Source organism: Sminthopsis crassicaudata, chromosome 1 (assembly GCF_048593235.1).
Source record: "Sminthopsis crassicaudata isolate SCR6 chromosome 1, ASM4859323v1, whole genome shotgun sequence".
Classification (NCBI taxonomy): Eukaryota; Metazoa; Chordata; class Mammalia; order Dasyuromorphia; family Dasyuridae; genus Sminthopsis; species Sminthopsis crassicaudata.
In genome coordinates, this window is record NC_133617.1 from 57121383 (window position 1) to 57145386 (window position 24004).

The 24004-nt window shown below is 55.2% G+C and overlaps 1 protein-coding gene across 1 annotated transcript in view; it reads right to left on the reverse strand.

The window, feature by feature from the left end:
• Positions 1-24004, reverse strand: part of ABCA7 (ATP binding cassette subfamily A member 7) — a 56523-nt gene that overhangs the window by 10672 nt on the left and 21847 nt on the right. The window contains 30 exon segments of the mRNA XM_074305218.1: positions 224-347; positions 466-610; positions 823-938; positions 1758-1935; positions 3255-3424; positions 4197-4271; positions 4364-4469; positions 4722-4754; positions 5537-5631; positions 5718-5910; positions 6185-6283; positions 6367-6491; positions 6618-6769; positions 7724-7825; positions 8076-8124; positions 8529-8731; positions 9122-9200; positions 9409-9596; positions 10040-10177; positions 11591-11730; positions 11981-12112; positions 12286-12457; positions 13914-14024; positions 14123-14327; positions 15165-15386; positions 17816-18038; positions 18271-18447; positions 19355-19554; positions 20441-20602; positions 22651-22767. Coding sequence (XP_074161319.1) covers positions 224-347; positions 466-610; positions 823-938; positions 1758-1935; positions 3255-3424; positions 4197-4271; positions 4364-4469; positions 4722-4754; positions 5537-5631; positions 5718-5910; positions 6185-6283; positions 6367-6491; positions 6618-6769; positions 7724-7825; positions 8076-8124; positions 8529-8731; positions 9122-9200; positions 9409-9596; positions 10040-10177; positions 11591-11730; positions 11981-12112; positions 12286-12457; positions 13914-14024; positions 14123-14327; positions 15165-15386; positions 17816-18038; positions 18271-18447; positions 19355-19554; positions 20441-20602; positions 22651-22767 — 4231 coding nt within the window.

A 24004-nucleotide genomic window follows, 5' to 3' on the forward strand; every position in this document is an offset into this window, starting at 1 on the left:
TGAGAGGGTCCTTAGAACCCAGGATGTCAGGGCTGGGAGGGCCCTTAGAACCCAGGAGGTCAGAGCTGGGAGGGTCCTTAGAACCCAGGAGGTCAGAGCTAGGAGGGCCCTTAGAACCCAGGAGGTCAGGGCTGGGAGGGCCCTTAGAACCCAGGAGGTCAAGGCTGGGAGGGCCCTTAGAACAAGAACAGAGCTTTGTTTGAGCTAGTTGAGGGATATTCACCCAGGCGCAGGAAAGCATCAGCCATTGCTTGGTTCCGAACCATGTCAATGAGCCCTCGGCCTAGGCAGAAATGCGGGAAAATGAGGAAAACCCTCTTCAGAATCCAGCTCACATCCTTCAGTCTCTGTTTGGGGCAGAGAGGCAGGTTAGGTACCCTTAATACATCTCCCCTTTTCCCCCAGGAACCTAATCTAGAGATTTTGCCACCCCCCACTAGGTGCCAATGTTCAGAACAGCGAAACCTGGTTGGAGAAGAGCTCCAGTACAAAAGTGGCCACACTGCCGTTGATACCGATGAACAGGTTGAGACAGGTCAGGACCACATAGGCTGTGCTGGGCACGGAGAACAGGAAGGAGGCTGGGTACATGAGTGGTGTGATGGACCAGCTGGAGAGAAAGGAGAAGGGATGGCAGGGGTATCATGGAAGGCAGGCGGCCTGTGGGAAGTGCAGGCAATAACTGCATGGCATGGGCATTAAGGTAGTCTGAAGCAGAGAGGAGTGGGCACGATCAGTGGATATGGGCCCTAAGGGAAAATCTGGGCATTCTCTGAGGCCATGGAGCAGGCAGAGGGCACCGGGCAGGGAACGGGCCCTCACCCATACAGCAGCAGCAGCAGCAGGAGGGCGGGCAGATTTGCTGGAGCCACATATGCCCGCTGCTGGAAGCCCAGGAAGATGAGCACCACCAGGCCTGCGGGTACCAGGTAATTACACTGTGGGAGCAAGAGGCGCTTGGTCACGACCACCTGCCACTCACCCTCCCGTCACCTCCCTCCATCTACGTGCACTCAGGAGGATGGCAGGTCTCTCCCACATCACAAACATTCTGCACCAGGGAGAAAGGGCACTTTCTTAAAATGATTTAAAATGATGGGGTGGGTCCTACCTAGGCATGGCCCTCTATGTTCTCAGAGCTCTTCCCACTCTGACGCTGAAGGGGTTCCAGGGAAGGAGCCCTCCCACATCTTCTGGCTCTTGGCTCCCACAACCATGAGCACAAGTGACTCAGAACTGTCTCTGGCCCTGTCCTGTCTCTGCCGGAGCCTTTCTTTTTCCTACATGAGCTGTGTCTGTGCCCATGGGATCCTCAGCTTACTGAGGATGGGACCGAGTTTCCCCAGAAGAACATTAGCCTGTCGGATCCTTAGAACATGGAATGTCATAACTCAGAGGGACTTCAGAATATCTGTACCGAGAAGGCCCTTAGAACAGGGCAGGCAGAAGGTGGGGAGGGCTGGTAGTGGGTAGAACACTTCAGAATAATGAATAGAGAATGTTAGAGCTGGCAAGGACTTAGAACACAAAAGAACATCAGAGCTAAGAGGAACCTTGGTATGTCAAATGTCAGAGATGAGAGGGCCCTTAGAACCCAAGATGCCAGTCTCTGAGAGAACAGGGAATGTCAGAACTTGTGGAGGTGTTAAGACCATCTGAGACCCGGAGACTCACACTCAGGACAAAAGTGGCTGGAGTAGAATCCAAGACCTCTAATCCCTTGACCCATGTTCTGCCCTGCCCCCAGTCCCTCTTACCATGTCCCAGGCAAAGTTGCCCAGCCAGTAGAGGGTTGGAGGCAGGCCCCCCAGGAGCTGTAAGTGCTTGGCTCGGCTGACTCGGTCCTCAATGAGGAAAAGTACAAAGCTGGCTGGGACGAAGGACATGGCAAAGAGCACACAGATGGACACCAGCACATCCACCGAAGAGGCCATCCTAGGAAGGAGATGGGGGTTACTGGGCTGTTGGCTGCCAACAGCAGGGAAAAATCACAGACACAGAAGGAGGAAGAGGTTGGTAAAGGGCTTGCAGCTGGGTTTCCTGAGAGACCACCAACTATGCAGTTAGAAAGCACCGGTAATTAGGTCAAAGATCATGAGAAAAAAACTAGAGATAACACTAGGTTAAAGGAATCCATGATTAAGATCACAGATCACAACAGGTCACCAAGCACAAGGGTTAAAAATTATGATGGAATTATGGTTAAGATCATGGTGGCCAAGGAGCACAAAATTAATGGTCAGAAATAAATGATCAAATGATGGACAGAAACAGCTACACCCAGAGAAGGAACACTGGGAATTGAATGTAAACTGTTTGCACTATTGTCATTCTACCCAGGTTACTTTTACCTTTGGAATCCAATTCTTAGCATGCAACAAGAAACTCGATTTTGCACACATATATTGTATCTAGGATATACAGTAACACATTTAACATGTATGGGAGTGTCTGTCATCTAGGGGAGGGGGTAGAGGGAAGGAGGGGAAAATTTGGAAAAGAAGTGAATACAAGGGATAATGTTAAAAAAAAATTACTTGTGCATATATACTGTGAAAAATTATAATTATAAAATTAAAAAAAATTAAACAAAAAGAAATAAAGGATCATAAAATTGAAAATCAGAAAGGACCTTGGATATCACTTGGTCCAACCCCCTCATTTTAGAGTGAGGATTTTTGTAGGAAAACAAAGCTGGGATTCCAATTAAATTCACAGCTCTTTCCCTAACTCCCTGCTGACTTATGTAAAAGCTAGAGGCCCTACAGTTAAGAGGTCAAAAGTCATGGAGGTCAGAGGCCCTAGGATCATGCAATCGAGATGTGGAAGGACAGCTCATCAAGACCTGGGCTTCTTAACTGATATTATGTCCTGGATACCTCTGATAGGCTGGGAAGCTGAAAAATCTTTCAAAAAGTTTATAAAATATGTAGGATTGTAAGAAAAGCAATTATATTGAAATACAATTATCAAAATATGAAGAAAAAAAAACCTGGCCAATGACAGCAGCCAGTGTGAGTACGCTATTGCCAACGGCATAGGGTATATCCCTTGCTCTGTTACAAATCAATAAGCCAGCTGCTTGTGACTCTGTAGGTGACTTTTTTGGGTTAGTATCTCTTGTTGACTCAAAATAAACGTGCATTGGAAATATGAAGAGATGGCAGAGGCTTGGGGCAAATACAAGTCAGAAGGGAAGAGAAGGGAGAGAAGCTGGTGGGCACTGGACAGGGCGCCCTCGGGCCGGCACTCACAGGATGACTTCGGAGAGCTGCTCCTTGGTGAGGCTGAGGGGGTGGTTGAGAGTGGTGATGCTGTAAGTCTCCGGGTCTGCCCCTGGGGGCAGGTGAGCACGCAGGAAGCCATTGTTCAGCTTGTTGATGAAGGCCACCATGGCATGCCATCCCTTGTTGTTGAACCAGACCTGGACCAAGGATAGTCCCTGTCATTGCCCCTGGCCTCTGGCAGGTTATCAGTGTAACGATAATGGAACCAGATAGAACACATTCAGTGTGCAAAGAGCTGCATGTCTATCACCTCCTCTGAGCCTCCAGGTGAGGCCGGGCCATTATTATCCCCATTTTATAGATAAGGAACATGAAGGTGAGAAAGATTAAGCAACCTGCAGGTGCTCACACAGCTAAATCTACAACTGAGGTGGGATTGGTCATGAATATTTACATAGAACTTTTAGATTTGTTAAGTACTTTATAAAGACCATCTTTTACATATTATTTTGAAATAATCCGGGGAAGGCAGGTGCTATTATTATCATCACCTCCATTTTACAGATGAGCAAACTGATGATAATGAAGTTAGTCAACCCTTCTATAACATTTTCAGTTTTGTAATGTACTTTATATGTGTTATCTCATTTGATTTTTGTAACAGCCCTGGGAAGCAGGGGCTATTATTATCATCTCCATTATACAGATGAGGAAACTGAGGTTGAGAGGAATTAAATGTCTTGCTTAAGGCCACATATTAGTAAGAATCTGAGGTGGGATTTAGGACTACAGTTACTGGTTGGAAGGTCCCTCAGAGACCCTCATATCTGATTGCTTCCTTTTCAGATGGGGGACCCCATCTGCCCCCCACTGGAGACCCAATCCTGGCTTTCAAGATTGAGAGTGGGGTTGGGAGAGAGGAGATGGAGCAGCCCCTAGGATCCCAGGGCCTGGAGAACCCCCACACACCTTCACGTTGTTCTGTGAATCCAGATCCTCAGCCCAAGCACTGAGATTCTGGAGCAGGTTCTGTACCACTTTGTTCTAGGCAGGGAGAGAGGACAGTTAGAGACCAGCCCTCCTTCCCCGCCCCACCCCCATCTCTTTGTGATCCACACCACCCCCTGCCCCAGCACCTGGGAGCCGTAGAATAAGGCTTGGAACTCCTGGATGGTGCTGAGGATCTCTGGCCCTGAGCCCAGGTCCAAGCCGGAGCTGCCCCCCAGGGAGAAGCCTCCATATCTGGCGATGAGGCAGGTCCAGATTCAGAGCAGGCCATGGAGCCTCCTCCAGCCTCCACTGCTCTGTCCACAGCCCTTAGTCTCTCTCCCCTGTCCATCCTGTTCCTCTATGGGTCACCCAAGGTCTGCAAATACTCTTCCCCAGCACATGCCCCAGCCCGCCCTTAGCCCTCCCTTCTCCCCTTTTCCCTAGGCCTCCCTTACCCCCTGCTTCTCAAAACCTGCTTCCTTAACTGCTTCCCCTCTAGCTCACCTAATCTCATTGACGTACTTCTTGGTCCTCAACCTGAGAGAAGAGAAGAAGGGAAGGGCTCTAGTCGCTCTTCCCCAGATTTGAAAAAGGGGCAGGATGGGAGCTTTCCTCTGGCCACCACTCTCCTAGTCAGTACAGGTCAGGGGGCAGGGGCGGCCTCCCTCCTATAACCTGCCTAGGGGTAGGTGACTACTTGTGACAGAGAAAGGTCTTTGGGGATGGGGAACTACAGTGGGCAAGATAGTCTCTGTTCTAAGGGCCCTCCCAACTCTGACATGCCGGGTTCTAAGGTCTCTCCTGCCTCTGACATCCTGGGTTCTAAGGGCCCTCTCAGCTCTGACATCCTGGGTTCTAAGGGCCCTCCCAGCTCTGACTTCCTGGGTTCTAAGGGCCCTCCCAGCTCTGACATCCTGGGTTCTAAGGTCTCTCCCAGCTCTGACATCCTGGGTTTTAAGGTCTCTCCTGCCTCTTACATCCTGGGTTCTAAGGGCCCTCCCAGCTCTGACATCATGGGTTCTAAGGTCTCTCCCAGCTCTGACATCCTGGGTTTTAAGGTCTCTCCTGCCTCTGACATCCTGGGTTCTAAGGGCCCTCCCAGCCCTGACATCCTGGGTTCTAAGGGCCCTCCCAGCTCTGACATCCTGGGTTCTAAGGGCCCTCCCAGCTCTGACATTGTGGGTTCTAGAGGACCTTCCAGCCCTGACAGTCCATGTTCCTAGGGGACAGAGAGTAAAGATGAAGGGTAGGCACAAAAGCGGCACGGATGGCAATGGGGCTTTGGTTCGGACGCTGAGCAGGATGAGCAGAGCCCTTACCCCAGGCTGATGACCCGAGGATAGGTTTTAACCAGATAGTCTGAGATGTTTCTTCCCGTCAGATTCTGCACCAGGTCTCCCGAGCCCACCTGCATCTGCCCCAGGAAAGAACCTCAGTGCGGGCCCAGCCTGCCGGCCCCCAGGCCCAGAGAGCCTCGGATTTCCCTTCTCTAGGCCTTACCTGGGGAGGGGGGAAGCCCCCCGCCGCTTCCGGGCAGTCAGGGAGCATCTTCCGGGCCCTGGGGCTGCTGCACTGGCAGGCAGGGGATGGGAACTGCTGGGTCCAGTTGCCTGTTGCAAAGACTTGAGCCACAGCCTCGGAGACTGGGGGCGTCAAGAAGCTGTGGCGGGCGGACTGGGCACAATCCTGCCCCCTGTGAGGTCCCAAGAGTCTGAGCGAGGCCAGGATGATTTCCTGGTTCCAGAACCTCCCCCCCCCCCACTCTCTCACACACTCCTTCCCTCCAAGAAGGACCCACTTGTACCCAGTCCTGAGAACTACACCGCCCCCCACTAATCCTGTGGGAGTTAAATATGGCAACAATGACTCAGTCTCAGAGCCTGCAAGAGTTACAAGGCATCCAGGGACTGCTACAAAGTACCACAGAGAGCCAGAGGAAAAAGGGCCTCTCAGTGGGGGGCACTTACAGGCCTGAGCTCCTCCTCCCACAAGCGCCTTGGAAGCCGGGCTTGGACAGGAGGGCGTTCAGTAGTTGGGAATATCGGAGACTTCCAGGGTCATCCTCACTGTAAACACAAAAACCACTAAGGAGAAGTGGCCCTTCTTGGCTCGGGCCCTCACTGCCCACATTGCCCGGCCTGGCACTCACCTGAAAAAGGAGACCTGGGACCCATACATGGCCGGGTGGAGCTCCAGGGGCGGGTAGTGGCCAACCCGGGGCACGATGAGGCTGAAGAAGAGGGCCAGACCCACAAAGAAGGCGGGGAGCACGATCTAAGGGCACACCAGGGCTGCTTGGCGAAGGGAGCCCGGGATCCCTGAAGTCTCCAAAGCCCCTTAGAGCCCCCTCCTTCTGCACACCCCAGGCCTATGCCCCAGACACCCACAACACCCACTGACCTGCGCAAAAAGCCCTCGGCGGCTGCGGCGAGCATGAAGGAACCTCTTGGTGAACAGGGCCCGGAGCTGCTGCCGGGTGAGGGCCCAGCCCTGCACGCGCCCAGAGCTGCCCAGCTCTTGGTGCAGAGCCTGTGTTTCTGCAGAATCGGCTGCTGTTGGGGACAAGAGCAGCAGGGGAGGAAGGACGGGAACGGGTCATAAAACACTCAAGCTTTGGAGCAGGAAGGGGCTCTGGGGGTCATGAAAACCAGAGGTTCAACTTCCAGGGACCCCGGGCTGCCTAGGCTCCAGAATGCTGCCCTGATCAGATTTGAATGCAATTGGAAAACATTTAACAAAATAAAATTGTAATGCAACAGAGATGGTTTGAGGTTTTCTTTTTTCTTTTTTTAAGTTTTTCTTCTAATTTTTATCTATTTTTAACATATTGATGTAGGGAGAGAAAAATCAGAATAAAAGGGAAAAAGGGAAAAATCATGGGAGAGAGGAAAATTAAAAAAAAAATGAACATAGCATGTGCTGATTTACATTCAGTCTCCATAGTTCTTTTTCTGGATGCAAATCCAGAAAAAATCTGACTCAGATGGCTTTTTTTTTTTTTGCCCAGTCTATTGGGATTGCTTTAAATAGTCTGAGGTTTTCTAGGTCAATCTGCTATTACAGGGATCTGTTTCTATTTGAGTTTTACACCCACCCCTGACATAGGCTGACCTCTTTATCTGACATAGGGAGTCTTGGTGAAGGAAAAGTGACTTGCTTAAGTTCACACAGTCAAAAAGCCGCAGACAGACCCCAGTGCCCCTTCTGAGGCAGCGAGGTGGCTCTGTGGAGAGAACACCGAGCCAGGTCAGCAAGATCCAAGTTCAGGCTCGGCTGTGTGATACTGGACAGGTCACAGTTTTTTTTTACTTCAGTTTCCTCATTGGAAAAATGGGCATAAATAATAGCTCTTGCCTCTCAGGGTGGTGAGAAAACTGTCAAAAGCCCTAGCACAGGGCACACAGCTGGCGCTATATAAATGCCTATTCCCTCTCCTTTCCCTCTGACTCCAAACCCGAGGTTCTTCCAATGCCAGTGCCAGGGAGGGCAGCCACGGGCACACTTACCCACATCCCCATTCTCCTCTGCATGCTCCTTGCTCATCATCTGCGGGCAACGGGCAGAGACTGGGGCGGGCACATGCAGCCGAAGAGGCTGGCCTTCACAGTCTGCCAGGGAGACAGAGGCTGTCCATGGAGGGAGAGGCTGCTCTCCAGACCAGCAGCCTCTAAGGCTTGCTCCTCGCAATGGGGTCGCGGCCTCCCTGGCTCTTCCCCAGTCTGGTGCCAAGCTGCCGGGGGTCAGTGGTGGACCTAGGGCCCCAATCTGGGCTCAGGAAATACCCAGCTCCCCACAGATGCCTCTGGGTCAGAGATTCTGAAAATCCCCTGCAAGCCCCTTACGGTGACCCAGTAATACCTTCTGGGTCTGCATCGACGCCGTTATCCTCGGCCACCTTCAGGAAGATCTGGAAGGAGAAATGAGGGGCTTGGAGGGAGGAGGGCAAGGATCCCTGTGGGGTGGGGGAAAGCTGAGGAGAGGAGACCGCAAAAATGATGCAATAGTGAGGGAGGAAAGACAAGACTCTAGGGGCTCCAGACATGAGGAGGAGAGGTTCAGAGCTGCTCTGATCCCCACGCTTTAGGAATGAGATGACAGATCTTCAAGCAGAGCACCAAACTTGCCCACTGCTAAGATCTGGAAGTCAGACCTGGTCCTGTGATCCTGGGGTATATTAGAGGAAGAGAGGGGAGCCTCCAGGGACCCCTTTCTCCACAGGACCCTGTGGATGGGGGGAATTTGGCAATACTGGTAAAGCGAGGAGAGGGGAACCTGGTGCTTGGAGCCCCACCAGCCTTCAGCCTTCCCTACCTCCTCTAGGGTGGTGTCTGAGATCCCGTAGCCCGAGATGCCAAGCTCCTTGAGGTGCTTGTCCAGCTCCTGAAACAGCTCCCCGAAGGCCCCGTTGTGGGCACCAGCGTACGGCAGGGTGAGCACCACCTCATTGCCCAGCTCCTCCACCAGCTGGGCCTCAGGAACAAGTTTCTGTACCAGTGCAAGCAGCTGGGCCACATCTGGACAAGAGGAGACAGGACGTAAAGAAGCTCCCTCATCACATAGAGAGGACACTTATGGAATACAGGATATCAGAGCCAGGAGGGTCCTTAGAACCCAGGGTGTCAGAGCTGGGAGGGCCCTTAGAACCCGGGAGGTCAGAGCTGGGAGGGCCCTTAGAACCCGGGAGGTCAGAGCTGGGAGGGCCCTTAGAACCCAGGAGGTCAGAGATGGGAGAGCCCTTAGAACCCGGGAGGTCAGGGCCGGGAGGGCCCTTAGAACCCGGGAGGTCAGGGCCGGGAGGGCCTTAGAACCCGGGAGGTCAGGGCTGGGAGGGCCCTTAGAACCCGGGAGGTCAGGGAACCCAGGCCATAAGGACATAACGGGCTGGTCCATCATCAGAGACTCACCAGTGGTATTAGCCGGGTTCCCCTCCTTGCTTTCTAGGCCTTTGTTCCAGCTCCTCTCTAGCTTGCCATGGTCCTGGTCCTGGGGGCACAAGGGCATCATGGGGACAGGACAAGGAGGGTCCTGGCCATGAAGGATCTGGGTTTTCTTTTTCTTTTTTTAAGTTTTTCTTCTAATTTTTATCTATTTTTAACATATTGATGTAGGGAGAGAAAAATCAGAATAAAAGGGAAAAAGGGAAAAATCATGGGAGAGAGGAAAATTAAGACCTGTCTGGTCTGAGCCCCACCTTCCCAGCCTTGAGGAGCATGGTCGGCTGCTGCTTCACCAGGGTCAGATAGTAGCCTGTGCCCAAGTGGCTCTTGAGGAAGAGGGGGGACCCACAGCAGCGGAGCTGACCCCCCGCAATCATCGCCACACGGTCTCCCAGGAGCTCTGCCTCATCCATGTAGTGAGTGGACAGGATCACTGTGCGACCTGTAGAGGGTGGCAAGGGGAGTAGACCCCGGGGAGTTCTGGAAGCTTCCTGGAGGAAGCTGGTCCTCACCACAGGTAAAAGGGAGGGATCTGGGTATTTTCAGGGCTGAGAGAAGGGCTCTCAGAAACCTCAAGGGTGCAATCAGGAGAGACTTTCAGGAAGAGGTGGCCCTTAAGCTGGCATTGAGGATGCAGGATCTGGATTGAATGGAATGAGGATCACCGTGCTAGAAGCCATTAAGTCCAGCCCTCTAGGTGACCACTCAGGTCTCACAGTCACCAAGCTAAGAAGGGAAGGCTCTGAGCCCATGTCCTCCTTATTCCAAGTCCAGTGTCTTATCCGAGGCATTGTGCCGGCCCTCCAAGAGGAGAGATGAGGATCCCGGCAGGAAGGGGAGAGGGGATTACTCGAGCAACTTCTCAACAAGCAGGTCCTGACCCACCTTGCCGATACTTGAGCAGCAGCTCCCAGATGCCTCGGCGGGAGAACGGGTCCACGCCGGCTGTAGGTTCGTCCAAGATGACCACTCGGGAGCCTCCCACAAAGGCAATAGCTACAGACAACTTCCTCTGCATCCCTCCTGAGAGAGGGGGAGATTGCCAGGAGCAGTCAGGACTGCCCCCCTGCATCCTGCATCGGTGTCTAGCACAGCCAGGAGTCTGGAGGGGATAGTGACTGCAAGGGGGCAGCAGAGGGTCCCAGGTCCTGAGCTGGGGGCAGGGAGGCCGGCATATGAAATCAGAGGTATAATGAGCGAGCGGTCAGCTCATTGAGTCCAACTTGCTTATTTTACAGGTGAAGAAACTGAGACTTTCAGAAGATAACTAACTTGGGGCTGGTAAGAGGCAGGACTGGAAACTGAACCCAGGGATCCTGATTCTAAGTCTGGGCTTCCAGGGCCAGACAAGGAAACAAGACTCCCCCGTCCGCTCTCAGCACATCCCTTGCCCATCTTATCCCCTCCCCAGGTAACACAATGTTGCAGAAAAGGCCTTGCCTTCAGCGGCAGAAGGCCGAGGCACGCTTACTGCATCTATCTATCTAGGTCCAGAACTCACGAGGCTGGGGGCAGGACATTTCTTTCTGCAGGACTCGGCCTCCTTTTTTATAAAATGAAGGTCCATTCTAACTGTATAAAAGCTTTCAATCAATCAGTCCAAAAGTATTTATTAAGCTCCCACTGTGATCCTATGAGCAGGTAGGTGTAGTCAGGAAGCCTTGAGTTCAAATCCAGCCTCAGACACTTACCAAGGCCGTGACCTTGAGCAGGTCACTTCACCCTGTTTGCCTCAGTTTCCTCATCTATAAAATGGGTTGGGAAAGGAAATGACCAACTACTCCAGAAGGTTTTTTGGCCAAGAAAACCCCAAAAGGGGGTCCCCAAGAGTCTGAAATGACTGAACAGCAACTATCCTATGGTCTCTTTTCTCTGACCCCCATCAGATAACAATCTGATGGTTATCTTGCCCTGGGGGTCAATTCAATTTCATTTAAGCAACCATTGCATCCCAGGCACTGTATTATCCATCACCACCACCTCCCACTCCCCCCGCTCCCAATGACACCGGTGAAGCTCAGGGCCAACTTCACCCTCTCTTGATTTGCTACCATCCCAGCAGCCTCCTGCCTGGCCTCCCTGCCTCCAGTGTCTCCTGCAGAGGCCACCAGTCTTTCCCCAGCTCAGCCAGCTTTCCCAGGTTTCCACAGCCCAGGGAGGAAAGCCCAAATTCTGTATCCTCCGGCCTCCCTGACCTTATTTACAATACCCTTGTCTGCCCCAAACCCTCACCTCCCCCACTGTCGCCATCTGTGAGCCCAGGAGTGTCCTCTGAGCCAAGGCCCCTGGCCCCAGCCCCCTGCGCTGGTCTCTCAGCGTTCCTTCTGTTCTCGCCTCTAAGTCAGACTACGTGGTTGAGCACAGGACCCAGAGGGCTAATGGGAGGGGAGGGGAGGGGATGGGATCTGGAGAAGTACAGGAGGGTCCAAAGCTCACCAGAGAGGTGCCGTGTCTGCTCCTGCCGCTTGTGGGGGAGTCCCACGTCCTGCAGGAGATGAGGCAGCTCCTGGCTCACGGCTGCCTGGCTCAGCCCTTTGAGGCGTCCATAGAACCAGATATGTTCTTCCACAGTCAGACTGGGGACAGGAAGAGAGCATGAGCCCCTCCCCCAATGCTCAGTGCACTCTTCCCGAGGGCCTCTCCAGAGCCTGGAACCAAGACCCTCTTCTGCTCTGAGGTCCCTAAGTTCTAAGGGTCCCCCCACCCCGACATTCTGGGTTCTAAGTTACCCTCACTGCTCTCCAGACCCAGCCCTGACTCTGTCCCAAGGCCCACCCAGCACTGACAATCGGCTTTGCTAGGACCGTGCCCAGGCCTGTGACCTACATATCGAAGAGAACGTTGTGCTGGGGGCACAGGCCCAGGTTGCGGCGCACGGCTGCCCGGTTGGAGCTGATGTCTTGGCCCAGGATGAAAGCTGATCCCCGGGTAGGGGGGAAGAGGCCGCTCAGGATGGAGCTGGGAGTACAACAAGTCAGAGCTAAGGCAGGCCGAGGCTGAGGAGATGTGCCAGCATGGGGCTGGGGCTCAAGGAGGTTTCCAGAGATGGGGGGAGGTGGGGGCTGGGGAAGAGTCCTCCCCCCCCCAGCCTCACGGTGCAGTTCCCTCCCCCCTCGCCGGGCGGCACTCACAGAGTCGTGGTCTTGCCAGCCCCATTGTGGCCCAGGAAGGCAGTGATGTGGCCCTCGAAGAAGTCCAGGCTGAGCCCCTGCAGGACGGGGCGGGCGCTGCCAGGGTAGTACTTCACCAGGCCCCGAAGCGACACGCCCACCGGTAGCCCAGGAGATGGTTCTTCCACCAGCACTGCAGGAAACAAGGCACCAGAGCATGCGGATCCCCCAGCCCCGGCCACGGGAGGCTCCCCCCAACACCACAGAGGAGATCCACGCTACTGTGAAGTCTGGGAAAGCAATGAAAACCCCAGAGAGACGCTGGGGGTCCTGGGGGACAAAGAGGATCTGTAAGGTGCGAGGGGGTGAGTGGGCTGCAATTCTATTCCATTCACCCAGGGCTGGCTGAGGCGGGCGGGCAGGTGGAGTAGAGAGAGTGCTGGGGCCGGAGACCCACGTTCCAATTCAGCTTTAGAAATCCACCAGCTGGGACAGCCCTTTAGTCAGGAGGACCCGAGTTCAAATCTGTCCTCAGACATTTAATTCCTAGCTGTGTGACCCTGGGCACGTCACTTACCCTAATTGCCTCAGCTAAAAGCAAAACAAAATAAAACAAAAGAAAAAAGAAATGGATAGTTCTGTGATCCTGAGCAGTCACTTAACTTTTATCTGCCATAGTTTCTTGTGAAAATGCTGTAGCATAATATTAGCCCTGGTACACAGTAGGCGCTTAATGATTGTTCCTTCCCCCTCCCTAAGGTCTCTGCTACGATAGAAGCTTTGCCCTCCCCGGGAGAAGGAGGCTACAGGGGACGGATCTTCAGGGATGTCATTCCTTGATCTTGGGTTGGCATGAGAAGGGGGGCATGGAAGGGCCATGAGGGTATGAGGCTTCCTGGGGGGCAGAGGCTCTCTGCCTGACGGGTCTAGATGGGGTCCGAGGAATCAGGAAGGCCAATATGGAGGTGGGGGCCAGAGCAGGGTCCTCCACTTTTGGCAGCCTGCTGAATCACACGGACCTCTTTCCTAAACAAGGTTTGGAAATGTGCAAAATAAAGTGCGTGGCATTGCCAGGATGCTGATTAACTGAACTGCAGGGACCAAAGTACTTTTTTTTTCTCTAACAGAAGTTCACAGAGGCTAGGGGAAAGCCCCCGGTCTTTAGTGAGTGAGTGGTATCAAGGGGCATGAGGGGCTGGAGGGACACGGACGGGGCAAGGGTGGCAAGCATTGCGGAGGCAGTTGGGAGCGAGGGGCTGGCCCAGGGTCACACGGCCAGGGAGTGTTAAATGTCTGAGGTACGATTTGAACTCGGGTCCTCCAGAGTGCTCTATCCACCGTGCCACCTCGCTGCCCCCGTGACAAGCACTTGTTATGGGCTCACCACGCACTGGGCACTGGGGGGCTCGGCAGCCACAGGGAGCGTGAAAGGTTAGGGGCATGAAGGTTGCTGGGGGGCTGAGGAGTCTCCAAGGATGTGACAGGTCTGTGAGGGCTGGGAAAGTTTACCCAGAGTTCTGGGGAGTATGAGACCGAGATATAACTGAGGACGGTCTGCAGGCTCGCTAGGACGGAACAGGAGGGGCGCAGGAGGGCTTAACCTCTAGGACCATGTCGTCAGCGGGTATGGGGGAGGAAAAAAGACCCACCTTGAGGGTCATCCTTGGGGGGGCCGGGGTCCAGACTGGCCGATTCCATCTCTCCGCACCAGTAGCTCTTCCGGAAGGGGAAATTCCAGGGCTGCGGAATTCCATACTGGCCTATGGTGAGTCGGAGAGAGTGCACTCCTTAGGTCCCCAGCGTCCTGCCTCCCGGCCCCAACCCCCTCTGCCCAGCCCCGCCTCTCCCCAGGTCTCACCGGGGCAGATGGCCTCGATGTACCAGGTGGCCAGAGCATAGAGCCCAGCGTCCAGGAGCAGCAGAGCCTCCGACAGCGCCAGGTTGTAGACATCACCGGCCACGGGGCTCCGGCCCATGTTGTGCCACTGGATGCCCACACCCTGCTCCTCGTACAGGGAGAAGTACTCGCAGCCAAAGCCAAAAGCCACTGGAGACACCAGGCTCTAGAGAGCCAGGAGGAAAGTGAAGGGGGCATCTCTCCCTTCCCCTCCCCAGGGCACTGCCTCCTCTTCCCTTAGCCTCTTTCTTCCAGGCACTCGGCAGGCCCAAGCCTCCCCGCTCTGCAGCCTGGTCCCAGAACCCACACAAGGTTGGTGTTGCCAGCCCTCAGGGAGGCCATTCAGGACTGGCAGCTGTCCTAGCCTGAAGCTGGCACAGCGTGGCCTCTGTCCAGGGTCTGCAGATGGGAAGGAGGGATCTATAAGGGACGGGGAGGTCTCGGACCGCTCTGGGGCTGTAGGGAGTCTATAGAGAGCACGGGGGGATCTAGAGAGAACATGAGGTCCCCAGGAGGGCACGTTATTTTGACACGTTTTCTCTTTCAAGCATCTATCTCAAGCTTTTCACGAAGTAGCATAAATATCACGCCCTAATAAACATGTCAAGCCACTCGTGAAAGTGAGAAGGGAAACCTCTCTGTGGGCACAAAGGGAAGGCGTGAGATCGAGTTCGGAGGGCAGTCAGGGAATGACGTTAGTCTAAGAAACTTCAGGGTTAGGTGGGCTCTACAGACAGTGCTGGGGGGTTCACAGAAGTGCAGAGTTAGTGGGTGTGGGATCCAGAAGGAACATTTGGAAGAGCCCTATGGGGGAAGAAGTCTGAGCATTTGGGGAGGGTCCAGGGCTCCGGAAGTCGGGAGGTGGGCGTCTTGATTGAGAGCAGCCGTGTTTCCCTGGGCAGCGGTCTTTCCCCTGCTGCCCACAGAGAAGCGCTGCCCAGAGTCCCTGCCAACGGACCCGTTCTGTTCCCAGGCCTCCCTCTGCCCACACCCCAAGCCTCACCGCAGCCAGCCGCAGGGCTGGGGGCATTCGGTCCCTCCAGGCCACGCAGAGCACATAGGGCAGGTACAGGGTGAAGTAGAGGAGCCCCCCGCAGGCGGCCGCCACGTTAGCGTGGGAGAAGACGGTGCTGAACAGGAAACACTGGCAGATCGTGGCCACGGCGAAGGTGGCCAGGAAGAGGAAGACCAGGAGGGGGTGGCTATAGGGGAGAATGTCCCCCTGCTGCAGAGAGAAAGGGATGGGGTGACTGGGCACGTCCAGGAAAGCTCCGCCATTTGGGGGCTCAAAAGCCCCCTCTCCCTCCCATTAGGCCGAGCCTGGGGGAGGATCCAGGCCCTAAAACTCAGGGCAGAAACACACCTGGACATCGGGCCAACAGAGCACAGGTGTAAGAGGAGGCTTGAGGGGGCCGCGACCACAGGGGTTACAGAGAGGGGGCCTCCGGTCCAACTCTCTCATTTACCAAGGTATAAAATGGAGCCCACGGGATCGATGGCACAAGTGGTGAACACCAGAGACAAGATGTTGACTGCCTGAGAGAGCTTCTGCTAGTCACTTAGGCCTCTGTTTCCCCATCTGGTAAAAAGTGGGAGTCGATCTAAAGGGCCTCGGGATGTAAAAGACAGAGTGGTCACCAGTAGGGACCCTGGGCTTGGGGGGCAAAGGACGGAGAACCCTTGGTTTAATGGTGTGAGCACAGAGGAAGGAGGCCCTGGGGTGGAGGGGGATGGTGGGGGGCATGGGAAATGCCCCCAAACAGAATGGGGTGGGGAGGTCTTGGTATAGGTGATTTAAGTGGGAAGGGGTCCCAGCACAGAAGAGGGGTTCTGGGGTTCAAAGGATAGGGACCTCTGGATTTAGATGAGAGACAGCTTAAGAAATAATATGTGTCCCACTAGACTTTGGACAGAAAATGTCCTCTGTATCCAGAAAAAGTTCTAAGGAGACTGAATGTAAATCAACACATGCTAAGTTCATTTCTTTTTTCTGTTTCTCATCCCTCCCATGGTTTTTCCCTTTTGCTCTGATTTTTCTCTCCCAACATGATTCATAAAGCAATGTGTATTAGAAATAAATCAATTTACTAGGGAAAAAAAAGACCATAGGATGTCAGAGCTAGGAGAGAGGCACTTAGGACAGAGCAGATCAGACCTCAGAACTGGGAGGGCCCTTAGAACCCGGGAGGTCAGAGCTGGGAGGGCCTTAGAACCCAGGAGGTCAGAGCTGGGAGGGCCCTTAGAACCCAGGGTGTCAGAGCTGGGAGGGCCTTAGAACCCAGGAGGTCGGAGCTGGGAGGGCTCTTAGAACCCAGGAGGTCGGAGCTGGGAGGGCCCTTAGAACCCAGGGTGTCAGAGCTGGGAGGGCCTTAGAACCCAGGAGGTCGGAGCTGGGAGGGCCCTTAGAACCCAGGAGGTCGGAGCTGGGAGGGCTCTTAGAACCCAGGAGGTCAGAGCTGGGAGGGCCCTTAGAACCCAGGAGGTCGGAGCTGGGAGGGCTCTTAGAACCCGGGATGTCAGAGCTGGGAGGGCCCTTAGAACCCGGGAGGTCAGAGCTGGGAGGGCCCTTAGAACCCAGGGAGTCAGAGCTGGGAGGGCCCTTAGAACCCAGGAAGTCAGAGCTGGGAGGGCCCTTAGAACCCAGGGAGTCGGAGCTGGGAGGGCCCTTAGAACCCGGGAAGTCGGAGCTGGGAGGGCCCTTAGAACCCGGGAAGTCGGAGCTGGGAGGGCTCTTAGAACCCAGGAGGTCAGGGCTGGGAGGGGCTTTAGAACCCAGGAGGTCAGAGCTGGGAGGGCCCTTAGAACCCGGGAGGTCAGAGCTGGGAGGGCCCTTAGAACCCGGGAGGTCAGAGCTGGGAGGGCTCTTAGAACCCAGGAGGGCAGGGCTGGGAGGGCCCTTAGAACCCGGGATGTCAGAGCTGGGAGGGCTCTTAGAACCCAGGAGGGCAGGGCTGGGAGGGCCCTTAGAACCCGGGATGTCAGAGCTGGGAGGGCTCTTAGAACCCAGGAGGTCAGGGCTGGGAGGGCCCTTAGAACCCAGGAGGTCAGAGCTGGGAGGGCCCTTAGAACCCAGGAGGTCAGGGCTGGGAGGGCCCTTAGAACCCAGGAGGTCAGGGCTGGGAGGGCCCTTAGAACCCAGGAGGTCGGAGCTGGGAGGGCCCTTAGAACCCGGGAGGTCAGAGCTGGGAGGGCCCTTAGAACCCGGGATGTCAGGGCTGGGAGGGCCCTTAGAACCCAGGAGGTCAGAGCTGGGAGGGCCCTTAGAACCCAGGAGGTCAGGGCTGGGAGGGCCCTTAGAACCCAGGAGGTCAGGGCTGGGAGAGCCCTTAGAACATGGGTGCAGACAGTAGAAAAGGAGCCCAGAATATGGAGGGTTAGCATGTGGGAGTCCCTGGTGGGCAATGGGGTGGAGAGCACAGATATGGAAAGAGAGATAGGGTGGAGCATTGGGGGATCCATGACTAGATGAGATATATAGGCGAGATCTCTACTTGTGAGAGGGGGAGCCAGGGAATGTAGGGGAGACCTGAGTGGGAAGAAGTGGGGATGGAGTGAGGGGTTCTAGGTGTGGGGAACTAAGTGGAGCAGGGCTGGATTTGGGAGACCGCGCGGGGGGGAGGTCCCTAGATGTGAGGACACGGAGGCCCATCTCACCTTGAGGATAAGAACAAGCAGGCTGCTGCTGATCAAGAACGGCAAGAGGCTACTGATAAACCAGCTGGTCCAGAGAACGCTGCGGCTCAGACCCATCGCCAGCATGGTGTCTCGAAGGCGAGCTTCCTTTTCTTGAACGATGCCCTTCACAGTCAGTGCCACGGAATAGATCCACGCAAGGGTCATAAATAGGGGCAGTGACCGGTTCAGCACCCGAAGGAACCTGATGGGGAGGGGGAGAAGGAGCAGGAGGAAGGGCCCAGGCCGTCACCCTGACCTTCTCCTCAAGGCGGCGCCCTCGGTCTGACAGCTCCCTCTTGCAGGGTCTGGTGAAGAGATGCCCAGAGTGGGGATGCCCAAAGGGGCTCAGGCACCCCCGATGCCCAGCTGGGCCTGGGTATGGATGGTCAAGGTGCCCCAAGAGGCTCCAGGGATGAGGGGGCGGGGCCACTCACACGTCATCCACGTAGCAGGGGTAGGGCATCTGCTGCAGGTAGATGCTGGCAGGGCGAGCAGAAACATTCAGGACCTGCACAACTGCCCCCTCCAGAAGGTCCTGAAGGTAGACAAAGCCACCCCACACATAGCGCATGTCCAGGAAGGGATCTGCTGCCGGGCCTGGGTCCCAGAACCTGCACACAACAGGCATGAAAGTGGCACAGCCCCCTAGGCTAGCTGAGCACAGACCCCGGTGCCGGGACACCAGGCTCCTGTGCCGCCTGGAAAGGGCGAACACAGCAAGGATTTCCATCCCCAGCCTCTCTCCAGATGAACTAGTAGTCCGCAGCTTCCTCCAACACAATGGCAGAGATCGAAAGGAACATAGAGTATCAGATCCTATAGTATCAGAGCCGGGAGGGCCCTTAGAACCCAGAAAGTCAGAGCTGGGAGGGCCCTTAGAACCCAGGAGGTCAGAGCTGGGAGGGCCCTTAGAACCCAGGAGGTCAGAGCTGGGAGGGCCCTTAGAACCAGGAGGTCAGAGCTGGGAGGGCCCTTAGAACCCAGGAGGTCAGAGCTGAGAGGGCCCTTAGAACCCAGGAGGTCAGGGCTGGGAGGGCCCTTAGAACCCGGGACGTCAGAGCTGGGAGGGCCTTTAGAACCCAGAAAGTCAGAGCTGGGAGGGCCCTTAGAACCCAGGAGGTCAGAGCTGGGAGGGCCCTTAGAACCCAGGATGTCAGAGCTGGGAGGGCCCTTAGAACCCAGGAGGTCAGAGCTGGGAGGGCCCTTAGAACCCAGGAGGTCAGAGCTGGGAGGGCCCTTAGAACCCAGAAGGTCAGAGCTGGGAGGGCCCTTAGAACCCAGGAGGTCAGAGCTGGGAGGGCCCTTAGAACCCAGAAGGTCAGAGCTGGGAGGGCCCTTAGAACCAGGAGGTCAGGGCTGGGAGGGCCCTTAGAACCAGGAGGTCAGAGTTGGGAGGGCCCTCAAAATAGAGAATAGCAGTGAGATGGGTCTGGGACCACAGTGGTCATGGTAAGGTTAGGTCTAGGCGGCCCCACAGTCCAGGATGAACCACCCCAGCCTCCCAACCCCACCTCCAACCTGTCTTTGATCTTATTAGTCTTGGTGACATCATCGATATCCATCCGGATCTTGAGGCGAATGTGGTTGGGAGCTCCCCCATCCTGTAGCCCCAGGAAGACAACACCAGCCCAGAAGCGCTGCTGCTCCATCAGCTCCATGGCCCGGTCTATCAATAGGTCCTCAGTCATCACCGGCTCCAGCTTGTCCAGAGAAACACACTAGACAGGAGAGAAGGCCGACCGCTCGGGGACTCTGGACTCCCAGCGACAGGAGGGAAGGAGAATTTCCACGCTGGAAGTCCCCAACCCCACAGAGTTGCAGATTCAGACTAAGTGCTCGTGGTGGTCCTGTGTCTGCTGCTCTCACCCGGGCACCCTCTGGCACAGAAGCTCCAGCTGCTGGGGATGGTAAGAGGGCTCCTGCTTCCTCAGGCCCTCCCAACAAGAACATGTTTCTCCCCAAGAGACCAAGGGGCAGATTTGGTCCCGGAGAAGACTGAGACAGAGAGACATTCCAAGCACCTGCTCTGTGCCAGGTACCATGCCAGGCATTGAAAGTACAAACGGGAGCAAACAAGACCCACCAGCTCTCAAGGGGCTTATATTCTAATGAGGGAAGAAAGAACACTCATCATCCTCATCCTCATCCTCACTACTGGCATTTAGGTTCCCAGCAGCAAAGGGGGCTGGAGGGAGGAAGATCAGAGGTCAGATTTGGCCCTAAGACATTGTCCCTGACTAAGTCACTTTGTCTCTGCTTCAGTTTCTCCATCTATAAAATGGGGATGATAATAACATTTACTTTCTAGGACTGTTATGAGAATCAAATAAATTATTTTTAAAGCCCCTGGCCCAGAGTAGGCACTGTTTAAATGCCAGCCACCATCATTATAATTATGCTTTAAGATTTTCAAAGCACTTTACAACTATTATCTTATTTGATGTTTATGATAGCCTTAAAGGTTGGGGAAACTGAGGCAGTTAGCAATGACAGCAATGCACTGCCACACTTACAGCCTCTGCACACATAAACAGAGCTGGAAATCAGGGAGAGGTGGGCTGGGGAACTTAAAATCATTGGCCTTGAGAGGGGTCCTCGTCTCACCTCCAGCACCTTCCCCATTTTGTCCACCATCAGAGTTATGTCTTCATGGGCCTCTTTCCAAGTGTAGCCGCTCCCATCTAAGCCCAGGAAGTTGCGGAGGGCCAACGTCCTGTTCCTGGGGCGCCTCAGCCTCTCTTCCCAGGAGGGCATCTGGAGCAGCCTCTGGAGGAAAAGGGGAAGGGGAAACCTCTTAGCTGAGGACTTGACCCCATTTTCTACTTGTGTCCACCTTGAATGCTCCTCATCCCTTTTCTTCCTTTCTAAAGCCAGCCTTAGCTAAATTTATTTTCTCCAACATTAGAACTAGGAAGGCCCTTAAAACCTGGGATGTTGGAGCTGGGAAGGCCCTCAGAACTCAGAGTGTCAGAGCCGGGAGGGCCTTAGAACTCAGGAGGTCAGAGCCAGGAGGGCCTTAGAACCCAGGAGGTCAGGGCTGGGAGGGCCCTTAGAACCCGGGATGTCAGAGCTGGGAAGGCCCTCAGAACCCAGGGTGTCAGAGCTGGAAGGGTCCTTAGAACCCAGGAGGTCAGAGCCAGGAGGGCCTTAGAACCTGGGATGTCAGAGCTGGGAGGGCCCTTAGAACCCAGGGTGTCAGAGCTGGAAGGGTCCTTAGAACCCAGGAGGTCAGAGCTGGGAGGGTCCTTAGAACCCAGGAGGTCAGAGCCGGGAGGGCCTTAGAACCCAGGAGGTCAGGGCTGGGAGGGCCCTTAGAACCCAGGAGGTCAGAGCTGGGAGGGCCTTAGAACTCAGGAGGTCAGAGCCGGGAGGGCCTTAGAACCCAGGAGGTCAGGGCTGGGAGGGCCCTTAGAACCCAGGAGGTCAGAGCTGGGAGGGCCTTAGAACTCAGGAGGTCAGAGCCGGGAGGGCCTTAGAACCCAGGAGGTCAGGGCTGGGAGGGCCCTTAGAACCCAGGATGTCAGAGCTGGGAGGGTCCTTAGAACCTAGGAGGTCAGAGCTGGGAGGGCCCTTAGAACCTGGGATGTCAGAGCTGGGAGGGCCCTTAGAACCCAGGGTGTCAGAGCTGGAAGGGTCCTTAGAACCCAGGAGGTCAGAGCTGGGAGGGTCCTTAGAACCCAGGAGGTCAGAGCCGGGAGGGCCTTAGAACCCAGGAGGTCAGGGCTGGGAGGGCCCTTAGAACCCAGGAGGTCAGAGCTGGGAGGGCCTTAGAACTCAGGAGGTCAGAGCCGGGAGGGCCTTAGAACCCAGGAGGTCAGGGCTGGGAGGGCCCTTAGAACCCAGGATGTCAGAGCTGGGAGGGTCCTTAGAACCTAGGAGGTCAGAGCTGGGAGGGCCCTTAGAACCCAGGAGGTAAGAGCTGGGAGGGTCCTTAGAACCCAGGAGGTCAGAGCTGGAAGGGTCCTTAGAACCGGGGAGGTCAGAGCTGGGAGGGTACTTAGAACCCGGGAGGTCAGAGCTGGGAGGGTCCTTAGAACCCAGGAGGTCAGAGCTGGGAGGGTCCTTAGAACCCAGGATGTCAGAGCTGGAAGGGTCCTTAGAACCCAGGATGCCAGGGCTGGGAGAGCCCTTAGAACCCAGGAGGTCGGAGCTGGGAGGGCCCTTAGAACCCAGGATGTCAGAGCTGGAAGGGTCCTTAGAACCCAGGATGCCAGGGCTGGGAGAGCCCTTAGAACCCAGGATGTCAGAGCTGGGAGGGCCCTTAGAACATGGGAGGTCAGGGCTAGGAGGGCCCTTAGAACATGTCAGGGCTGGAAGATCACTTTATATATGAGGAAACTCAAGACTTGGGGTGAGAAGGTGACTTGCCCCAGATTATTCTAAGTCCCAAGCCCAGGTCTTGCATTCGGACTTGAATCATTATGTTCTTTCAGAAGAAAGTCAGAGAGGGGAAGGAATTTGCCCAAGATTAAAAAAAAAAAAAAATCCTTTTAGACCTCAGATTCCCTAACTTCTAGCCCATTATTCTTCCACTGGGTGGGTGCTCAAGGCTGACTATGCAGAAGGTACTTAATAAATGTCTATAAATGGAATCAAAACTCTAGAGCTGGAGCTAGACGTGACCTGGGAGGCTGCCTAGGCTGAGGCCAGGAGAGATGAGCTGATTTGCTCAGTCACATGGGTAGGAAGTGACAGAGTATGTATCTTCCCCAGTACGCTAACTGCACACCCAGCCCCCTCCCCACTGCCTCCCAGATCTTGCTGATCCCAGCCTGGCCCCCCAAGCTTCCCGGGATCCGCCAGCCGGCTCCTACCTTCAGGAGCTCCACTTCGGAGCTGTTGTTCATGAAGCTGGAGATCTGGGGTGCGAGCTCCATCCAGAGGCCATAGAACTCCTTCAGCAGGGCCAGCTGACGGAATGTCTGGTTTACCTGGATACAGACACACACAGAGCAGCTTGGTTAGGCCCCTTCCCATCTGCCCTTCCCTCCTCAATCTGGGCTGCGCAAGGTGAGGGGGGGGAGCAAGAGGAGGGAAGGAAGGAGGAGAGGGAATGAAAGAGAAAAATAAGGTCAGAGAGGAAGAAGGAAGAGAAAGAGGAGAGAGAAAGAGAAGTGAATGGGGGAAGGAGGGAGGAAAGGGAAGAGAAAGGGGAGAGAGGAAAGGAGGAGGAGAAAGGAGAAAGGAAAGGAAGAAGTAAGAGAAAGACAAAACTGATAGAGCGACAGAGAGGGGAGAAGAGGAAAGAGAGAGATGGAGAGGGAAATCACAAGAAACCAAGGGACAGAAGGACTCAGGTCTTCATAGTTCTCTCATCTCTTCAAGAAAATGAATCTTTATCCCCATTTTCTCATCTGGCCTTCCCCAGAGGCTGATGGGGCACAGAGGATCAATCTCTAATTACAGAACATATAGGAAAAGCCAGTGGGTAGCAGACAAGAGCAAAGATTCACAGTGCCAGGGCTGGGAGGCCCTCAGAATCCAGGATATCAGGGCTATGGGCCCTTAGAACCCAGGAGGTCAGAGCCGGGAAGGTTCTTAGAACCAGGAGGTCAGAGCTGGGAGGGCCCTTAGAACCCGGGAGGTCAGAGCTGGGAGAGCCTTAGAACCCGGGAGGTCAGAGCTGGGAGGGCCCTTAGAACCCGGGAGATCAGAGCTGGGAGGGCCCTTAGAACCCGGGAGGTCAGAGCTGGGAGAGCCTTAGAACCCAGGAGGTCAGAGCTGGGAGGGCCCTTAGAACCCAGGAGGTCAGAGCTGGGAGGGCCCTTAGAACCCGGGAGGTCAGAGCTGGGAGGGCCCTTAGAACCCGGGAGGTCAGAGCTGGGAGAGCCTTAGAACCCAGGAGGTCAGAGCTGGGAGGGCCCTTAGAACCCAGGAGGCCAGAGCTGGGAGGGCCCTTAGAACCCGGGAGGTCAGAGATGGGAGAGCCTTAGAACCCGGGAGGTCAGAGCTGAGAGGGCCCTTAGAACCTGGGAGGTCAGAGCTGGGAGGGCCCTTAGAACCCGGGAGGTCAGAGCTGGGAGGGCCCTTAGAACACGGGAGGTCAGAGATGGGAGAGCCTTAGAACCCGGGAGGTAAGAGCTGAGAGGGCCCTTAGAACCTGGGAGGTCAGAGCTGGGAGGGCCCTTAGAACCCAGGAGGTCAGAGCTGGGAGGGCCCTTAGAACCC